At 52.5% G+C, this 19,611-nt stretch overlaps 6 protein-coding genes across 6 annotated transcripts; 3 read left to right on the top strand and 3 right to left on the bottom strand.

Annotated features, from left to right (window-relative positions):
• Positions 1 to 539: 539 nt before the first annotated feature.
• LTHEOB_3404 (uncharacterized protein) lies at positions 540 to 1,101 on the bottom strand (the record flags this gene model as incomplete). Its single annotated transcript, XM_035512324.1, has 2 exons — positions 540 to 848; positions 991 to 1,101. 2 exons carry the CDS (start codon positions 1,099 to 1,101, stop codon positions 540 to 542), a joined length of 420 nt encoding a protein of 139 aa, XP_035362492.1.
• Positions 1,102 to 3,521: 2,420 nt separating this feature from the next.
• On the top strand, positions 3,522 to 5,528 carry LTHEOB_3403 (Allantoate permease; the record flags this gene model as incomplete). The annotated part of the gene is made up of 4 exons (XM_035512323.1): positions 3,522 to 3,966; positions 4,116 to 4,825; positions 4,900 to 5,203; positions 5,266 to 5,528. The coding sequence occupies 4 exons, from the start codon at positions 3,522 to 3,524 to the stop codon at positions 5,526 to 5,528; spliced, it is 1,722 nt and encodes a 573-aa protein (XP_035362491.1).
• Positions 5,529 to 7,429: 1,901 nt separating this feature from the next.
• On the bottom strand, positions 7,430 to 8,008 carry LTHEOB_3402 (Transcription factor; the record flags this gene model as incomplete). Its single annotated transcript, XM_035512322.1, has 1 exon — positions 7,430 to 8,008. The coding sequence occupies one exon, from the start codon at positions 8,006 to 8,008 to the stop codon at positions 7,430 to 7,432; it is 579 nt and encodes a 192-aa protein (XP_035362490.1).
• Positions 8,009 to 10,318: 2,310 nt separating this feature from the next.
• Positions 10,319 to 12,136, bottom strand: LTHEOB_3401 (Zinc finger protein; the record flags this gene model as incomplete). Its single annotated transcript, XM_035512321.1, has 7 exons — positions 10,319 to 10,428; positions 10,482 to 10,796; positions 10,860 to 11,045; positions 11,107 to 11,487; positions 11,538 to 11,628; positions 11,792 to 11,815; positions 11,867 to 12,136. The coding sequence occupies 7 exons, from the start codon at positions 12,134 to 12,136 to the stop codon at positions 10,319 to 10,321; spliced, it is 1,377 nt and encodes a 458-aa protein (XP_035362489.1).
• Positions 12,137 to 13,361: 1,225 nt separating this feature from the next.
• On the top strand, positions 13,362 to 15,899 carry LTHEOB_3400 (Swi snf-related matrix-associated actin-dependent regulator of chromatin subfamily a member 3-like 1; the record flags this gene model as incomplete). Its single annotated transcript, XM_035512320.1, has 9 exons — positions 13,362 to 13,525; positions 13,576 to 13,683; positions 13,740 to 13,960; positions 14,022 to 14,052; positions 14,102 to 14,292; positions 14,340 to 15,225; positions 15,277 to 15,462; positions 15,517 to 15,667; positions 15,876 to 15,899. 9 exons carry the CDS (start codon positions 13,362 to 13,364, stop codon positions 15,897 to 15,899), a joined length of 1,962 nt encoding a protein of 653 aa, XP_035362488.1.
• Positions 15,900 to 16,554: 655 nt separating this feature from the next.
• LTHEOB_3399 (DNA replication licensing factor) lies at positions 16,555 to 19,445 on the top strand (the record flags this gene model as incomplete). Its single annotated transcript, XM_035512317.1, has 6 exons — positions 16,555 to 16,627; positions 16,677 to 16,695; positions 16,751 to 16,802; positions 16,855 to 16,901; positions 16,953 to 17,058; positions 17,109 to 19,445. 6 exons carry the CDS (start codon positions 16,555 to 16,557, stop codon positions 19,443 to 19,445), a joined length of 2,634 nt encoding a protein of 877 aa, XP_035362487.1.
• Between the last annotated feature and the right edge of the window lie 166 nt (positions 19,446 to 19,611).

Genomic DNA, 19,611 nt, shown 5'->3' with positions numbered 1-19,611 from the left:
TTGCTGTCGTTGCAGTTTGTGTGTGTGGGAGGCCAGCTGCATGGGGGGTGTCCTGGTGTTCCATGGTACCTTGATGTCCGGCCATCAAGGTGTTTTCGGAAAGGGAAAAGGCGAAAGACGAGACAACAACCTTACGATTGGCTAACACTCTCAGAGCCTATTGTATACTAGCTGTTCTGACCGGCACAACGTAAGAACACACCTATAGACAAATTAGCGCACACGCGACATTTACGGATTTCGGTTCATGGCTCTCTCCTCCACCTTCTCTCAGTGCACAGAAGATGAAGGGCGGCATAACGGCGTTATACAAATACCAGGAGCATTAAATACGAATGTAAAGGTTGCAATGGTGACTTGACATTGACCGGAATCGGAAATGAGGGGTGGTAACAAGATGCTTTTCTGGATTGAGCGGCGTCAAGCGCCAGTCTGCAGCACATACAACTACAAGTGAAGGCGTTATAACTTTTCCAAAACCACAGGAGCTCAGGGCGGCCATCCATCCACTCGCACCAACCAGACCCATTCTCCACCCGCTACTTCTCATGCAAAAACTCGACCTCCCTCCCAGCATTCGGCGGCGGCACGAGCCCCAACCCCTGCAGCGCAGTCAGCGCGCCCTCCTCGCCCGTCTCGTCCACAATCTTCCCGTCCCGCAACGTGAATATCGTGATGCCAGAAAAGCGCATCCGCCTCCCCGTACCGGCCTCGTCCAGCGCCCCGACGGGGAGGTCGCCGAACGCACCGCCGGTGTGCGTGCCGCCGCCGATCCAGCGGCCGATGACATACGGCCCGCTCGCGATGAGGGGGTGCTGGTATGCGTGGAAGGAGATGTCTGGGAAGGCCTTTGTTGCGGTGTGTGTTAGTGTGGTGGTTGGTGTCTGGGTCTTGGGAGTCGTGGTGGCTGCTTGCCTGCTTGAGGTCTGTGAGCATGCGCTTGGCGGCTTCCCTGCCGTGGCGCGGGCCGTGCATGGGGTAGTTGAGGACGAAGTTGTCGGCGCAGTGTTTGTCGACGATGGAGGGGTTGGCTTTGCCCCAGTACTCGGTGAAGTACTCGGTCACGACTGCCAAGTTCTTGGTCTCTTCGTCGGTCGGCATGGTTGTTCGGGTGTGATATTCGCCGGAAGGTAATTTGATTGAGATGTTGGATTGATGGACGGCACGACTACCGTGCTACTTTATATATTACTTCCACACTCAGGCATGTGATTTTATCTGCTGAGTACATCCTGGAACCAGATCGGCTGATACGGAGAAAGTCTTCGAAGGCTTGCTTTAGATGCGACCAATAGCTTCTAAGAGAGAGCCGTGGAAAAGTTACAATGGCTAAAGCGCTAGAGAATATCTATGCTACATATGTAGCCAATTAAGTTCTGCGTAGAAGTAGATACTAACGTTATATCTACACGCGGACAGAGGGAAAAAGACTAGGAAAGCGGCCAAAGGCACAGCCAAACTGATTTCTTACTGGCCTAATATAAAGTGCTATGATGTAAAAATGAGATAAATATTACTTTGGAGCCGATTTCCGCTTGGTTCCACTCGGCAGTGTTGTTATTGGCTACATCTGAAGCAGTGCTTAAAATGGCTTTGAATTGAAAGAGATATATCTGCTTAGCAAGCACCAGAGATGTTATTATCGGCCACATCCGAGGCGGCGCTACTTTTGTTGTTAATATTACTCTGTTGACGTGGTTTCGGGTTTTTTTTTCTTTTCTTTTTTCCTTGTGCGTTGAGCAGCAAGATGTACCTACCAGGAGTGACATATCTGAACAGACCCTGGATTAGACGACTCATTCTAGTCCTCAACCGTCTTCGTGTCTCTCGCGTCGCTTCATTATAAAAAGCTTGGTATGCCTCTAGCGTTCGTAGATGTTTGACAACATTATTCCAATCGAATCTTTTTTATTTAATGAGTAGTAAAAGGTAATCATACACTGCTGCTCTTACATTTTTGGGGACACTCGCGACGTGAATGTATGCCTTTTATTTAAATGGTAAAAATGATCTAAGACAATGCAGAAGTGACGACAGGTCTTCTCTTTATATATGAATCTTTCCGCGGAGATGTTGGGCGATGACGGGATGTGATGGAATAGGTATGTGTCATTCTGAGTCATGCAGACTCAGACTTGCGCAAAACACGTCTGCCTGGCATTCACAACACATACTTAACCGCCTTGCCTCATCAACCTCCGTCGTCGAACGCACTTTTCTCTGGAAAATCGACTCCAATGAGTAACACGGGTTCCTGACACAAGTTCGGCCGCGAAAGGATCAAACCACAAGTTAACTTAGCGAGAGGAATTACTTAAGTCTCCACCTCGGTCAGCCCGCCGCAGAAGCGATGAAGTGCCAACAGCCACAAGCGACATCTATGCAGCTCCGCGCGTGCAGAGTGGGCTTCCGCATAGGTATCGTGCGCCCGCACCGGACAAAGTTGGTCGACACAGCTGATGAATGCCTGCAGCACGTCCCCCACCAGGCTCTCCATGAGCTGGAAAGCGCCACATGGGAAGCGTGGCTGGCGATAAGATGCCCCAGGTATGCCCAATACCGCGTTCGCCGAAGTAATCTCATGGGAAAAGCCGAGGCGTCGGTACGTACGGCAAAGGGGATCTGCGCCGCCGGTGCAACGTTCGCGAGGCGACGGCGCCGGACGTTTCCAGACGCGCGATGCCTCCTCCTCTGAAAAAGCTATGGATTGAATGCAACACCACTTCGGCACTTGCCCGTCGACGATGCGGGACGCAAGAGCGCGGCATTGAGGATGAGCTGCAGAAAAAGCACGATGGCTTGCAGAAGAAACGACGTGAATCAGGGAGTCGGTGGCAGGCGCGCCATCACGACATCGCGCCGTTGCGATCGCGACATACAGGCATTGCATGGTGTCTTCGCCTTGGCCGTTCCTCCACCTCGCCGCCAATTCCGCCCAAGGCCTCGAAGCTCGCCAAGGGCAAGCCATGCTGGTTGCTTTGCCTCTTGTACATGCTTGAGCAGAGCTTGGAAGCAGGCCTCAAGCATCGATGCTGCGAAACCTTGTGACAGACGTCTTGACGCTGCCGCAAAATGCTTTCCCCATCACCACGGCGGTGGAGCCCCGCTCCTCGGGCCGCAACACGCTCGGAAGCAGGCTGATTACTCCGCCGGTACACTTCCGTCCCTGGGCAGTAGAGACCCGAGAGCTGCTGCGGAACCAGGCTGTTGGGTGGCTTTGGCGACCCACAGTCCAGGCCTCTGTTTCCTCATGGCAATGACCTGAAGGATGCGTTCACCCAATCGGGCTCCTCGCCTGGTAATCTGCCACTGAATCGGACCCTATCTAATCGTCCGTATGCGCGGCCCTCGGTCATCTCCCTGTAAGGATCCTAGCAGCTGCTGGCATCTTTGCACCTCGGAATCACACCATAGCGAGCGGCGAAACACTGCAACGCCATGCTTGGGCCATATAAAATCTTTTTCCACCGCAGACCTCGCAAGCCCAGCGATCGTCTTGCGACCCCATCCCGACCGCCATCATGAGCCGGAACTCCTCCAGCGAGAGCGACAGCGTGGCCCCGGACGCCCTCAAGGAGCGCGTCGAGCCGTCTCCTCCTGCGACCGCCAACCAGCAGGCGACTTCGTTCAACCAGGAGCCCATCTCCAAGGATGGCTTCCAATTCCACGAGCGCGATGCCGACGAGACCGACTCCAACAGCTCCCTCTCCACCAACCCCTTCCTCGATCCCGAGGTGGCTGAGCACTGGACCAACGTCTACGAGAAGGCCCAGTACGAATGTCGCGAGATTTTCGATCCTCACTACACCTGGACCCCCGAGGAGGAGAAGAGGCTGATCCGAAAGCTCGATTTCCGCGTGTGCGCATGGGCCTGTGTCATGTTCTTCGGCCTGCAAGTCGACCGTGGCAACCTGAAACAGGCTGTTTCGGACAATATGCTGAATGATCTGAACATGAACACGAATGGTGAGTGATTAGATGCTCTTTTTCTTTCTGTTTTCAAACGGGTGAGATATCGGCTCTCAATATGTTACAAATGTTGGAGCAACTATCTCAGACCCCTGGGCTATATGAGGCGGACCGCATATTTTCTGTGCTTTACTGACGGCTGCTAGACTACAACCTGGGCAACACCGTCTTCCTTGTCTCTTTCCTGCTGGCCGAACTCCCTTCTCAGCTCATCTCGAAGAAGATGGGACCGGATCGATGGATTCCGCTTCAGATCACTCTTTGGAGCACAGTCGCCATGTCCCAGGCCGCCATCACCGGAAAGACGGGCTTCTTGATCACGCGCGCCATGCTCGGTGTCCTCGAGGGCGGCTTCATCCCGGACATCGTCCTCTGGCTCTCCTACTTCTACACCAGCCGCGAACTGCCCGTCCGCCTGAGCTACTTCTGGACCACGCTCTCCCTGACGACCATCATCACCTCGCTCCTCGCCTTCGCCCTGCTGCACATGCGCGGCGTGTCGGGCTGGGCTGGTTGGCAGTGGCTGTTCCTGATCGAAGGCCTCATCACCGCCCTCGTCGGCCTGGCCTCCTGGTTCATGATGCCGGCGTCGGCGGCGCAGACCAAGACATGGTTCCGCCCCAAGGGCTGGTTCACCGACCACGAGCTCAAGATCGCCGTCAACCGCGTGCTGCGCGACGACCCGTCCAAGGGCGACATGCACAACCGCCAGGCCATCACGCCCAAGCTGCTGTGGCGCGCCATGTGCGACTACGACCTGTGGCCGCTCTACGCCATCGGTCTCATGGCGTACATCCCGCAGTCGCCCGTCGACACGTACATCACGCTGACCATCAAGGGCTTGGGCTTCAGCACGGTATGTGACAACCTCTATCTCTCTCTCTTTCCCCCACTACTTGAATTGTGCGGCTGACTTGACGACACCACCAGTTCAACACGAACCTGCTCGCCATCCCATCCAGCGTCTTCCACATCATGACGTTGCTTCTGATCACGCGGCTGAGCGGGTGGCTCAAGGAGCGGACGCTGGTTTCGATGATCCAGAACCTGTGGACGCTGCCCTGCCTCATCGCCCTGCGCACCTGGCCCGGAGCCATGACCAATGCATGGGGAACCTACGCCCTCGTCGTCGTCCTGCTCAGCTACCCGTACTGCCACGCCATCCTCGTCGCCTGGACGAGCAGGAACTCGAACAACGTCGGGACCAGAACCGTGTCTGCGGCGCTGTATAACAGTAAGTCTATATTGCTCATGATCGTGTTATTGTCGTCGTCATCTGACTTCTCTTTCCTACAGTGATGGTACAAGTTGGCAACGTGATAGCAAACCAGATGTACCGTGAGGACGACAAGCCGCTGTACCACCGTGGTAACCGCAACCTGATCATCATCAACTGTCTGTCCATCTGTGTTTTCCTGTTCACCAAGGTCTACTACATCTGGAAGAACAAACGTCGCGAGCGTGTTTGGAACGCCATGACCCAAGAGCAACGCCTTGATTACTTGAAGAACACCACCGACACGGGTAGTCGCCGTCTTGACTTCCGTTTTGCTCACTAAAAAAAGGGGTCATTGTAGATGAGCGCGGCGCAAGGTTCATATTGATCGTTTTCGTTGAATTTGAGTTATGGCATCAGACATGGGATAGATTCACGTTGGTGTTTTGCAGCGCAAGAAGGGGGACAAAAAATATTTTAGAGTTCGAATTATGATACCTTCCACTTGGCCTTCAGCCAGACCACTTCCATCATGTGCATGCGCACATACACCACGACAGCCTCTTACCGCAAAAACGCGCGTCGATGCCCAGCCCTCCAAGCGTGTGAATATCACCGATATGTGGCCACCGTCGAGCAACGGAACCTCCCACCAACAGCCCGGCTCTATTTTAGAGCACCGAGCCAAGGCGAAGGAACGGGAATGACGTACACAAGGCTCCACGGCCATGTGGCATATCGTTGCGATAATAGTGATGAGCGACACTAACCAAGGGAAAAAAAAGAAATAAGTGGTGCGGCGCGGTTCCGGTTCTTCCCACACACGCGTTTACCGCGTCGGCAAATGCTCTCTCCTCTCATCGCGTGATCGGAATAGGAAATGGCGACAGACACACACAAACAAAGCCGGTTCGAACTTGAATTCCCCCGACGGAAATAATGCACGACGTCCACACGACCCGCAGCCGCCGCATCAGAAGGATAACGGATGGTTGATATAGTGAGCTAAAAAAAAACGAACGTCCCACAAGGAGAAGGGCAGAGCAGGGATCTGAGTCTTGGGTCCACGCGACATATATGCATGCACGCATGAGATACGTGCATTAACGCAAAGCCCGGCCGGCCGGTTACGAGGGATGGGATTGACGGTGCTAGTTTCAAACGAGAATGAAAAAGGGAATGCTCAGCCGATGAAGTAACACTCGCCACTGGAAACTGCCGATGGAACGGTAGCAAGGGTACTACCGGGAAGAACAGTGCTGCGTGTCTCATTTTATTCTCTTTTTCTTTTTCACTCTCTACGTTCATCAGACACGCTTGCTCATCATAGGAAGAGAATATGGCAAAGGATGAGGGAAAATAGCGCTCAACAAGCAAGGCGTCTTTTTGCGGGCCCTCTTTCACGCTACGCGTGCACACCTTGGATAAGATGCCGTGACATATGAGCTTTCGTGATGGGCCCACACTTGGTTTGGAGTCATACACGTAGAGCGGTCCGCCAGTACACTCGGAAGCAAGAAACCACAAGCCGCGGCTTCCGGTATCAAGCAGGAGAAGGCGGCTAGTGCGGATAGTGATGCTGCTACATCGTTCACAGATACTCCCGCTACCGCTACTGCTGGCGGCAGTAGCAGCCTGCTGAAGCGGTCCCGGCGGAGAAGCTGTATCGCTATTCACGAAGATTATTATATTGTCAGACTGTGCTTTACTTTTTACTCCGCGTTTATTTGCCATATATCTCGTATTTCTTTCTTAATACTAAGATAAAACTTCTATTTATCTTACTACTAAGCGTAATAAACTTACGATACTTAGAGCAAGTATACGTAATAATTAATATATTATATATAGATAGTTTCTACTATTATTTTACTCTTTAGTAGTACATAATTTAATTACTTTATACTATTCAATATATATATAGTATTCTAGTATACTCTACTACTATTTAGTATAAGGGAAAAGAAAGAAAGAAAGAAATAGTAGTAATATATTTACTAAATAGAAGAAGCTAAGCATCGTCTCTAAAAAGAAACCCGATGGGCCGGCTTATGACCCTGCTCACCGTTGACGATAACCTGACCACCGCTTCCGCCATCTCCGTCGCCGTCAAGCCTGACCATGATGGCCTGAAATCCTCTGCCTCACTCCCCTGCGCCTTCAAGAACGAGTAGTGCGCCCTCAAGGGGAGGACTAAGACGTAGTACTTGAAGATCGGGCATGCCTAGGGAGATAGGCTAGAAATTATCTATGGGGGTTGACATTGGAGATGACGCCGTCGTAGGGTTGGAGGTAGGGAAGGGGGTGCTGGGGCGGCGGGGCGTAGCCGGAGTTCAAGGAGTTGTTTGGCGACTTAGAGTAGGCTCGGTTGCTACCGGCGAGCGAAGAGAGGACGGTTTGGAAGTCGTTGTCGCCATCCGGCCAGCTTTCGGGCGACATGGGGCCAAAGATGCCGTCGCCGGTATCATGCCATGGCCCAGACGCAGCGGCGACGACCGAAGAGCCGGACGGAATGAGACGCCGAGTATTTTCATCACGCTGCTGCGCTGCAGCAACTTCCTCGAGATACCAATGCTCACGGTGAGCCTGCGCGCCGGTGTGCTCTTGACCTTGAGTCTGTTGATGCTGCGCTGTGTTTGAGGAGTCGAAAGTGGGCACGAAGGCGCTGTTGTTGGGTGGTGGCGAGCTGGCATCGAGACCGAGACCGGCAAGATTCTGGTAGCCCTGATCGGCCGATGGAGACAGACTCGACTCTAGGCTCTGCTGCTGGCCGAATTGATAATTATGGTCTGTTTGCTGTCCCTTCTCTATTGAAAACAACATTGACTGGGCTCTGTTTTTGCAATGAAGCATCACAACATCGGCACTCCCCGATTCGAGACTGTGCCGTCTTTCTGGAGGCAATTGTGCAAATTGTGCTCTAATTCGATTTTCTTCGTCCGGGGTCACCTGTGATCTGAGTTGCTGCGCCAGAGCCTCGAGGCGCTGTTGATCTTCTAGTGTCAATAGTTTGGGCATCCTTTCAGTTTTCGGCAGGGCCGTATGAGGCCCCGCGCCTGAATCCGAGCCTGAGAAGGTGTCTCCGACTTGTATGTGGGATTGCTTGGTCTGCTCGTTTAGTTGCCGCATGCCCTGGAGTCGTTGTAGCAATCCCTTTATCGAGGTGACATATTCATCCTACGTAGTGTAATTAGATACCAGGCATATAGCAATAGTTGGCTTTACTCACTCTACTCCCGGATTTGATGAAGCGCTCATTTTCATTCCCAAAGGCTATCTGCAGGACTTTTTGATCTGGTGAATCGGGTTTCGCCAGCCTTATTGCGGTGTAACTGAGTTGAAAAATCAATTTCTATCCATAGCAGAAGAGCGTAGAAAACTAACACGTTCCACAGCATTCCTGCGCGTTGTTCTGCGTTGAGGGTCGCCTGCCATGTTCCGCGTTGCGGACGGTGAGATTGACGTAGTTGAGCTAGAATAACTTGTTGGAGACGTTGTTGTGGTGGCGGATTGGCTGCTGATCGTTCCTGTGGCTATGCGTCGTTCCCAGTGTTACCAAGATGTTTCTATGGTTATCGGAATAATGCGCTTAGTGGGAATACTGACCGCTTTTTCCTTATGTATAGAATATCCGTGAGTCTCATTCGTCGGGGTCTCCTGCGTCCGATCTTGTCGTGTGTCAGCAGCGCTCTTTATCGTGTTTGTGTTCATCTCAGGGGAAACTGTGAAGGCTCATTCCACACAGAGAGAAGATGAGCACCTTCTACGTGATTACCTCTCTTGAATCCACGGCCTACGGGATCCGGCGACGCGCCCGGCCTCGGAATGAACCCCGCAGCCGTGTCACTACCCACGCCGCCGCTGCCGCTGGCACCAATCGAGTTGGGAATGCTCGGTTCCCCTGAATCGGAATGAAAACTGCGTAAGTGCTCCTTCAACTGTTTTGAAGTTTTAAACCCAATCTGGCGATACTGGCAGGTGGAATTTGTACAGTGGAATCGCCTGTGCATCGATCTTTCGTGCTCATCCCTCTTTTCCGATGTGGCGAAGCCTCGAGAGGCACCACGGCAGGTGCCAAATCGGCACAAATATGAAACTGAACCATGGAACCGTTTGAAAGCGGCTAGAGACTTGTCAGACAAGTCAGAGACAGCATCTGCTGAGAGAAGTCGTTGGACGGTTTGCTCGTAGCTGTATATGAGCTGACTTAACAATGTTGGGTCATGGTTCAGTCCAAACCGTTCGAGCTCTGGACCAGAGTCAGCTCACGGGCTTAGAAAGTTGGAATTCGTCGACTGAGGTGAGCCTACCTGGCCCAGTATCGCATGGCTCATTCTGCAACTTCTGACAGAATGCGATTGCTTTTGAGACAAGATCGTAAAAGCTGAAACTGCAATCCAGGCCCTGGATATTGTTTGCTTGCAACATTTTTCCAGATGGCTGAGAAACTGCTATTTCTGGGGAGCGCTGTAAAATCAAGTCATGTTTTGAAGCAAAGTCGTTCAAGCAACGAATGACGTGAACAGCTTTATCTTCAGAGAGTCCTGAATCAAGCTGTGCCAGCCGGTGGAGATGGTACGTCCAGAAGCTGTGGGCGTATGGCAGTAGCGTCAAAAATCCGTTCCCTGTTTTCAATAGCCTCTGGCTCTCGCCATACGTAGGATCAAGCAAGTCTAGCCCTGATACGAGCATCGCAACGCATGCCAGAGTGATGTTGTGGTGAGACTCGCGTTCTGATGTTGGCAATCCACAGTTTGGTTGACCAAGGTATCTGAAACAAAATTAGTTGCTGTACATTCATTAGGATGAGAGAATTATACTCCTTCAATGAGAAATGTATAAGGACTAAAGTATCGTTTGGTCCTTCTTCGACGAGTGGCTTGCATATTTCGAGAATCTCTTCGAACAACTTCGTTGACTCATCAATCACCAAGCTTTCTTGTGTTAGGGCAATGGCATCAATGAGCTCTCCTCTTCGAAGCGGTCTCCTTGCATGTAGGATCCACTGGAGAGTACGAATACCCCTCTCAAGATTACGGGGGTTACGTTCGCTCCACCGGTCTTTGATGGTGCTCAAGATACGGCTATACCTGCTAAAGTGAGCATATATTCATTTAAACGCTGCAAGGTACTTTACAAGTCTGTCAAGCCTTTAGGGAGAGTATCAATCGCGGATTGCAAGTCTTGGAGGCTGTATGTCTCTTCCATGCTGTTGAGAACAAGGTTGACCCAGAGAAACATGCCTAAACTTTATATCAGGGATCGCTGGATTCCGGAAATATTTACAGCTGCTTACCTTGAGCTTTCTCATTCATCGTCTTTTTGAGTGATTCAACCAATTCATTCTGTTGTTGAAGTTGTTGAAGGTCTGCGAGTTTATCCTTGATGAAGTATTCGATGGCCATGTTGATAGACTTGTTCTCTTCGGATAAGGAAATCTTTGCTTTCTGAGAAAGAGCCCGCGAAATTCCTGGGACCTCACGGCTGGATATCAACACCCTACAGTTGAGAGACTCGTCTTGAATCATGGGGAGAATCGCTTTGAGGGTCTTCGTTTGGTCTTCGATAGCACATTCGTCCAACCCATCCAACACGATTCTGGTCAACGGGGCTGCAGATAGTAGGTGGGGTAAAAGTTGGCGGATATTCCCAATGGACGCGGTCTCACCCTTACCGATGTAGTTGTAATATACATCGGCGGCACACTCGGGTATCCTCCGAAGTATTTGAGCTGCCAGAGACCTCAGGACGTGAACAGTGTTGCTGGACTCAAGAGAACGGTAGGTGCAGAAGAAATAAAGCACCAGAGAATCTCGCTTCTGCAGAGATCTGATCACGCTCGAGCATATGACACTTTTGCCTTTGGTAAAGCAGTAATGAGCGAATAGTAGTCATGGGAATTTAGAGTAGGGACTACTCACCAGCGCCGGGCTTGCCATGCAGCCATATTATCGGTTGAGTCTCATCATCTGTCATCCACTTTCTCACTCTTTCGAGCTGAAAAATCCAGTCGCAACTTCTCGGATGGCAGCGACTATTTAGGCGGTCGACTTCTTCTTCCTGGTCGTGTACCTGGTTGATTTGTAACCACGTAATGGCCGACGCCAACTCGGCCGCTTCTTCCTGTTTCTCTCGCTGAGTTATGTACTCGTTTTGCTTATCACGAAACTCTTTGGCATGCAGTATATCGATGGCTTTGGCGTTCTTATCAATCAGCTCGCTGTCTCGGGCAATATTTTCCAGGATTGCCTTGAACCGGCCGTCGAAGCGCCCCCATGACGTGTGGAAGAATCGAGTCCAGGCTGATGGTCCCATCAGAACATTGCAACAGGTGGAAAGGAGGATTCCTTACCCTTTGCACGAAAGAATTTGTAGGCTCGACGGTGAAATTCCAAGATATCCGCATAGAACAGTGCCAGGACTTGTTGAAAGTCGGGGTCCTTCTGAAATGCCACACCGAATTTTTCGAATCGGGGCATATTGTCACAGATCATCTCGTATGCTTTCAGGAGCTTTTCGAGTGATGAAAGGTATTCGGAAGAGAGCTTAGTTTAAGTTAGTGGCATCAAAAACAGAACATTGAGAGCTGTTGTCTCGGCAACCTACCTGAAGCATGAGCTTGATTGGAGCCTGGTAGAGTGTTAGCATCCGGTGATTCAGCAGTCAAATAGGTGATTCTACCCATATCCAAGATAAGTAATCCGTGCCGTTGCAGAGGACTTCAACGACGCTGGCATAGTGCTCGAGGCCTCTTAAGAAGGGCTCGATGCGGCGCATGTTGCGCAAGCTCTTTGAATTGGCAAGCTTGTCTTCGATCTCAGCGGCGGTATCCCAGACATCGTTGAGATTGGTGTCTTGAAATCTGCGAGCATCGTCGGCAGTGACGCTTCGTTTGAACCTTTCGAACGCCGCCTTGATGGTCGAACGGGCTTGAGCAGATGGCACGGCCATGTTGCCCTGCGCAGCGTAAACGACGGCCGGTGGTCAAAGGCCAGCTATGTGTGTCGGTAGCTCCTCGAGAGGCACGACGAGTTTAAGGCTTAATGAGTCTGCACAAGACAGCACTGACATCAGTCTTGTCGGGTGCTGAGGGTTGCCGATCGGTCGGGGCGCAGCCAGTCAAGTATGACGGGGTAAGCGATTCCAGCCCCCACTGCCAGCATGGCTGCATAAACACAGCCCTCTGAATGGGTACACATGTACTCCGTTTAGGGCTCAATAAATATTTGCAATGCGCCGAGCCAATTCGTCATGAGCCTTTCCCTTGTCCTTCACATCGCTTGTGATTGCAAACACTACTCATGTGTCTGGGGATATCGCGGGCAATTTTCAGAGATGGCTCCTTGTTTCTCAGAGCAAAACAATCGTCTTTCCGGGCGAATCCTGCACAGCCACAGCCACGTCAGTCTGTGCTACACCAATGCAGCGCGTGGTGGCACCCCACCGAATCCAGCGCAAGCCTGAGGCTGCAAGAAACGCCTTGCAGCACTGCCTCGTTGACTGTCCTTCGTCGCGTCGCTTTTGCGATCTACACATTCCCTCGACAACGTTCCCCTCTCCTACCAGGAGCACTCTACTACATTGAGGCCTGATGTTGCCCCAACATGATGTCTGATGATGCGGAGCCACCCAGGAAACGCCGCTGCCTGAACTTCGAGGACAATGTCAGCCTCCAGCGGAACGAAACGCAACCATCTCCGCCTAATCATGTCTGCTTTGGCATGGTACATTCTCCCAGGTCCTCAAACAGAGCAATGGCAAGGACTTTCTGACTTTTCTGACTTTCCGCTCTCAGATTACCGATATCTCAGTTCAGCCGAGCCTACACCTTCCGCACTACTCGGAAAGCTCCTTCGCTCTTTGCTTTATACAGGGAGACGGCACTGTCCTGGACGCGCAAACGTATAATCCAATAGGGACGGCGGATACTCACATTGGAAAGGCTTTGTGGATATTGTCATCTCAGGAAGGTATTTTGCTGCAGATTTCATGCGCTTTTGGACTCCAAAGAGCGCCGAAAAGAGGCAAAAGTGCCACGGAGATTATATTATCGGCCATTGTCTACGGAAATTCTGGAATTGGACTCCCTGTGGGAAACTTTCTCCAAAAATGCGACCTATATCTTCAAGACCCCGAGGGCTGTGCCTGGAACTTGCCATATCAAAACCCTCATCGAATGTCCAGAGGCGGGAAATTGAAAATGACCTTCGATTTACCCAAAATTCAACAAACGCATGTAGCAAAGAAATTCCAGGGCGCCACCGACTTCTTCGCAAACCTCGAGGCTGAAGAGGATGACCAAGCGGATACACCTCAAGGCCTGCGTACAAAATTACTTCCGTACGTATATTGTCTCTACAGTAAAACAGTGTATGGCTGACCTCTGAAAGGCACCAGAAGCGGGCTTTGGCGTTCATGCTCAGGCGAGAAGGCGGGTGGATCTACGATGGATCCCGGCGAGATCTTTGGACGATGAATCAGGACATTCTCGGCCAAACGTATACTCTCCGTACCCATGCATGTGCGCGTTCATCTTGACTTACTCCGTCGGCAGGTTCACCAACAACATCACTGGGCATCTGCATAAGGATCCACCTCCTGACTTTCGAGGTGGTCTCTTGGCAGATGAGATGGGGCTCGGCAAGACGTTGAGCACAATAGCGTTGATTGTGTCGGACAAAGATCCCAGGATGCAAAGCGCCCCCTGCTCCATTACCTCTGCGCACAATCAAGAATGGTCCAGAAATGCTACACTCGTAATTGTGCCCTCTTCATGTAGGTCTACGTCGTCCTGATGCCGACATCCATCCAAGTGAATTCATCTGACTTAAAACAGTGCTTCAAGTCTGGAACACACAACTCGAACAGTAAGTACAGAACCAGGGTTTGATAATTACAGTCAACTCACAAGCTCAGGCACACATATCCCGGTCGAGTGCAATGGGTCATCTACCATGGCCCCCGGCGCCTCACCGCACTGTGTCAAGCCAGTCAGCCTGACATAGTCATCACGACCTTCCAAACTCTCGCATCAGAATATGGGCATGGAAAGAGCCAAAGTTCTCCAATCTTCACTACACACTGGAAGAGGATTGTGCTTGATGAAGGTCAGTTACTCAAATAATTGAGCCAGTATATTGCTGACAGGAAATAGCTCATATCATTAGGGAGCGCATCACGATGACAGCAAAAGCAATCCGCGCCCTGAGTGCCGAACGCAGATGGGCCTTGACGGGAACACCCGTTCAAAATCGTATGACGGACTTTGCTAGTCTCTTGGAGTTTCTCCGAGTTCATCCGTACAATGACCACAAGGCATTTGAGCGCGACATTTCGCTTCCTTGTGTGGATGGTTGCGGAGAAGAAGGCGTCCGTAGACTGAAAACTCTCGTGGGTTGTATAGTCTTAAGACGCCGCACGACAATCATCCAGCTTCCACCTCGACACGACGAGATACGCCCTCTTGAATTCACGCCGGAGGAGCGGGATTTCTATGACAAAGCATCGTCTCCGATCAAGAAAATGCTAGACAATGCGCTTGACGACTATGATAGCTCTGCTGAGGTATTTCTGGGCGCATTCCAACTCATCAACCGCCTGCGGAAGATCTGCAACCTCGGAGTGTCAGCTATTCCGTCGTCCAGCACCATAGCATCCCCTCCGCCGGAGAATTCCTGGGGCGTTTCTACTGCTCAAAGCGCGTTTGAAACTTTACTCAGCATGGATCAAGCCAAATGTTTCAATTGCTTGCAGGAGGTGGAAAGTTCTACAGACCTGTCCACAAGCGAAAACCTATCATTGCCAACATCGCTTTCATCACGCATCTTCAGATGTCTCAAGGTTCTCTGCGGGCCGTGTTATGCCCAATCAGGCTGCGGAATTGCATGCGGTGACTCCCCAGCATGCCCATCAGAGGCGGTTTTCACCTCTGCTTCTGCTCCGAGCACACCTCTTGCATCAAGACCCGAACCTGGATCACCCGTGTCGAGTAAAGTCAAAGCGCTTGTTGAGGATGTACTTGAACATCCTGATGAGAAGAGGTAAGACTGGGAGATCCTCGTTTGGACACATATGTCTAACTCCGAGATTAGTGTGATATTCTCGTATTGGACGACTTCTCTTGACGCAGTCGAATGCGCCCTCGAAGATAACCGTGTTGGCTATGTGCGGTTCGACGGACAAACATCTTCGGGAAACCGTAAGGTGGCACTTCGCCGTCTTCACAATGACCCCAGCGTGAGAGTCATGCTAATCACAGTCGGCTGTGGCGCAGTCGGGTATGGACCTCTCATTCACTTTCTGCCTTCCGACATCCTACTGACCTCAGCCAGGTTGGATCTCACGGCCGCGTCCCGCATCTACCTCCTCGAGCCACAGTGGAACCCGACAACAGAGGATCAGGCATTGGCGAGAATTCACAGAATGGGCCAGAAACGACCCGTCACCACCATCCGCTTCGTCATGAAAGACTCCTTCGAAGAGGTTCGTACAACCCACCAATTTCAACTCAAACACCAAAGCTTACGGTTCGCGACCTCCGCAGCATGTCATGAAAGTCCAAGACCGGAAACGGCAGCTGGCCGATCTTCTCTTTTCCGGTGGGAAGCAAAACAGCGGGGAAAAGACACATGCACGGCTTTCGGTATAGCTTCTCAAATGAATCATTTGACCATGGCTAATAATCTTCTAGCACTTGCGCTCACTACTTGGCTAAAGAGGGGTAAAGTTGAAGTGGCTCTGGAACATTGTCCCAAAAGAAGACCACTACCGCTGCTTAGTAAATAAGTTTAAACTTCTTTGTAGATATTGCTTGTTTAGTATAAAAACAATACTTTAATTTATTGGTCATGATAGAAAAGTATGAATAGAGATGGCACAACGACGAGGCAGAGGTGCGAGCTGAGAATTGAAAGGCAGGCGGCCAAGAAAGTGAATAAATAGGTTGATTCCCCGCGAAAGGAAGTATGCGGTTTCTCCCTCAGCGGGAACCCTCGATATACCGGTCGCCGTTACAGTACTAGACTTGCTATAATAATTCAGCAGTTAGAAAAGCACATCTGAATAATTGCATGTTCGAAGTAAGAATGCTCACAAAAAGTAGACTAGTCTACTTTGGGAAGTGTAATAGTGCCAAGGCGCTAAAACGCGTCGTCGCGCTCAGAGCAAAGTGCTTGACGCGTTGCGCGTGGGATCGCTCGAGCCGCCGCGCAAAACATGTCGCTTGCCCGCCGCTCTCCACCAACAACACCACTCAACCTCGCCCTTTGATACCCCCCACAACCCCGATCGCATACGTCGCGCGGGTGCTCGAGCGGCCATTTTCCTCTCCACTACTCATTTGAAATCACACATCCGATCGTCACCACACAATGGACGGCATTGCGCTGAGAGATGAGGCGGTGCGCGACCGCATTAGAGCCGCCGAGGAGTTCCTGGATCCTAGTACGTCTGCTCTGCTCATTGTTGCTGAGCTGTTGCTAATTGCTTTCAGATGATCCCCGCGCACGAACGTACGAATCGCTGCTCCAGCCCGACAAACAATGACCGCTGACAATGCCGCCACAGCTACCGCGCCGATATCATTATCATGCTGAACCGCGGTCTGAGGAGACTAGATGTAAGGCATTTCGCAGAACTGTCTGTGGCTAGACGTGCTGACAAGAGCGTAGGTCAGCTTGGATGAGATCAGGACACACAACAGAGAGATGGCCGATGGGTAAGTTGAGCAACGCCGGCCAAAATCCGAGACCGTTGCTGACTTTGGCAGCCTTCTCAACCAGCCATTCGACTGGACCTTCGCATTCGACAATGCTTTGAAAAACATTGTCGCCACCTTGCCCAACCGCCCCTCCAAAGAATCCGCCGACGATGTGGTGAGTCTGCTTCAAGAGACGACGAGATATTATAGTGCTGACCTGTGTAGATCTACTACTGCGCATACTTCGGAAGTTTCGGCGAATTCTCTTGCAACCCCCGTACCCTCAGCTCCCAGCACCTCAACCACATGGTCTCCCTCGAGGGTATCGTCACAAAGTGCTCGCTCGTGCGCCCCAAGGTCGTGAAGTCGGTGCACTGGAACGAGGCCAAGTCAATATTCCAGTTCAGAGAGTACAGAGACCAGACCATGACCATGGGTGCCGCCAGCACTTCTGTCTACCCCACCGAGGACGACGACGGCAACCCATTGGTTACCGAATACGGCTACAGCACATACCGCGACCACCAGACCATCTCCATTCAAGAAATGCCTGAGCGAGCTCCTGCAGGCCAGCTGCCTCGTGGCGTGGACGTTATTCTGGACGACGACCTGGTCGACAAGGTCAAGCCTGGTGACAGAATCCAGCTCGTTGGTGTCTACAGGTCTCTCGGAAACCGCAACGCTCAAAACGCCAGCTCTACCTTCCGCACCCTTATCCTCGCAAACAACGTCATCCTCCTTTCCTCCAAGTCTGGCGGTGGCATTGCCCAGGCTACCATTACCGACACCGATGTCCGCAACATCAACAAACTCTCCAAGCACAAGAGGGTCTTCGACCTCCTCTCACAATCCCTGGCACCCAGTATTCACGGCCATGATTACATCAAGAAGGCCATCCTGCTCATGCTTCTGGGCGGTATGGAGAAGAACCTGGAGAACGGCACCCATCTGAGAGGAGACATCAATATCCTCATGGTCGGTGACCCCTCGACTGCCAAGTCCCAGCTCCTTCGCTTCGTGCTGAACACTGCTCCCTTGGCAATCGCTACCACCGGTAGGGGTTCATCTGGTGTCGGTTTGACGGCCGCCGTGACTCAAGACAAGGAGACGGGAGAGCGTCGCTTGGAGGCTGGTGCCATGGTTCTTGGTGATCGCGGTGTTGTGTGTATTGATGAGTTTGACAAGATGAGCGATGTCGACCGTGTGGCTATTCACGAAGTCATGGAACAGCAGACCGTCACCATCGCCAAGGCCGGTATCCACACCTCTCTGAACGCCCGCTGCAGTGTCATTGCTGCAGCAAACCCCATTTATGGCCAGTACGACACGCACAAGGATCCCCACCGGAACATCGCGCTTCCTGACTCTCTCCTCTCACGTTTCGATTTGCTCTTCGTTGTCACCGATGACATTGAGGATGTCAGAGATCGTCAAGTCTCAGAGCACGTCCTGCGTATGCACCGATACAGGCAGCCTGGCACCGAGGAGGGCGCACCGGTCCGTGAGCAAGGCAACCAGATGCTCGGTGTCGGCCGTGACGAAGACGCCGATGCGAACCGCCCGACGGATATCTACGAGAAGTTCAACGTCATGCTCCACGCCGGTGTGAACGTGACTGTCGGTAGGGGCTCTGCTCGGCGCGTCGAAGTCGTGAGCATACCCTTCATCAAGAAGTACATCCAGTACGCAAAGTCTCGTATCAAGCCCGTCTTGACCGCCGGCGCCGCCAATCACATCGTCAGCACCTACTCCGCCCTCCGTAACGACGAGATGGAGAGCAACCAGCGCAAGACGTCCCCCATGACCGCCCGTACCCTCGAAACCCTCATCCGTCTCGCCACCGCGCACGCCAAGGCCAGGCTGTCCAACCGCGTCGAGCAGAAGGACGCCGAGGTGGCCGAGGCCATCCTGCGCTTCGCCCTGTTCAAGGAAGTCGTCGAGGACGAGCGGAGGAAGAGGAGAAAGGTCAGCCGCGCCGACGACGCCATGTCGACCGACTCATCCGACGACGACTCGGACGACGACGACAACACGCAGCAAACGAGAGAACGCCCCACGCCCCGCAACCAACGCACAACCGGCCCCTCCACCCGCAGCACCCGCGGCTCCACCGCCAACGGCACCACCACCACCGCCGGAGCCGACGATGACGACGAAGACCTCTACGCCGCCGCCACCCCGCGCGGCACCCGCAGCACTCGCCGCGGCCAGAACGGCACCTCCTCGCAGATGTCCATGGCCTCGTCACAGCCCGCGTCACAGCTCCTCGGCACCACACAAACCGAGAGCCAGCAAGAAGACTCCCAAATGGGCGGCGATGCTGACGACGCCACCATCTCGCCGCAGCGCATCCAGGCTTTCCAGACCGCTCTCGGCCAGCTCATCGACGGCCCGCTCTTCGCCAACGACGCCGCTGACGTCGAGCCGCTCGTCGCGGCCGTCAACGCGCGTCTGCGGGCCGGTGAAGCTGAGTTCGGGTTGCCCGAGGCGGAGAAGGCGCTCGAGGCGCTGAGTGAGCGGAATAAGGTCATGTTCTCGGGGGGCATTGTGTATAAGATTTAGAGTTTCTTTGTCAGGGTTTTGTGTGTGGAAAAAAAGACATTTGGAGTGGACTGGGGGATGGGTGGGTTGGCGCTTTTTTGCAGTTTGTTTGTTTGGGTGTTAGGTGCTCGATTTTGTTTTTCGCCGTCTTCGTAGCGGCTCGAGTTCGTGTTGTTTGGGGGGGGGG

The sequence above is a fragment of the Lasiodiplodia theobromae genome (genome assembly GCF_012971845.1).
Source record: "Lasiodiplodia theobromae strain AM2As chromosome Unknown scaffold_9, whole genome shotgun sequence".
Taxonomy (NCBI): Eukaryota; Fungi; Ascomycota; class Dothideomycetes; order Botryosphaeriales; family Botryosphaeriaceae; genus Lasiodiplodia; species Lasiodiplodia theobromae.
Note: the sequence above shows the minus strand (reverse complement) of the source record. Positions and strands in the feature narration are given on the sequence as shown.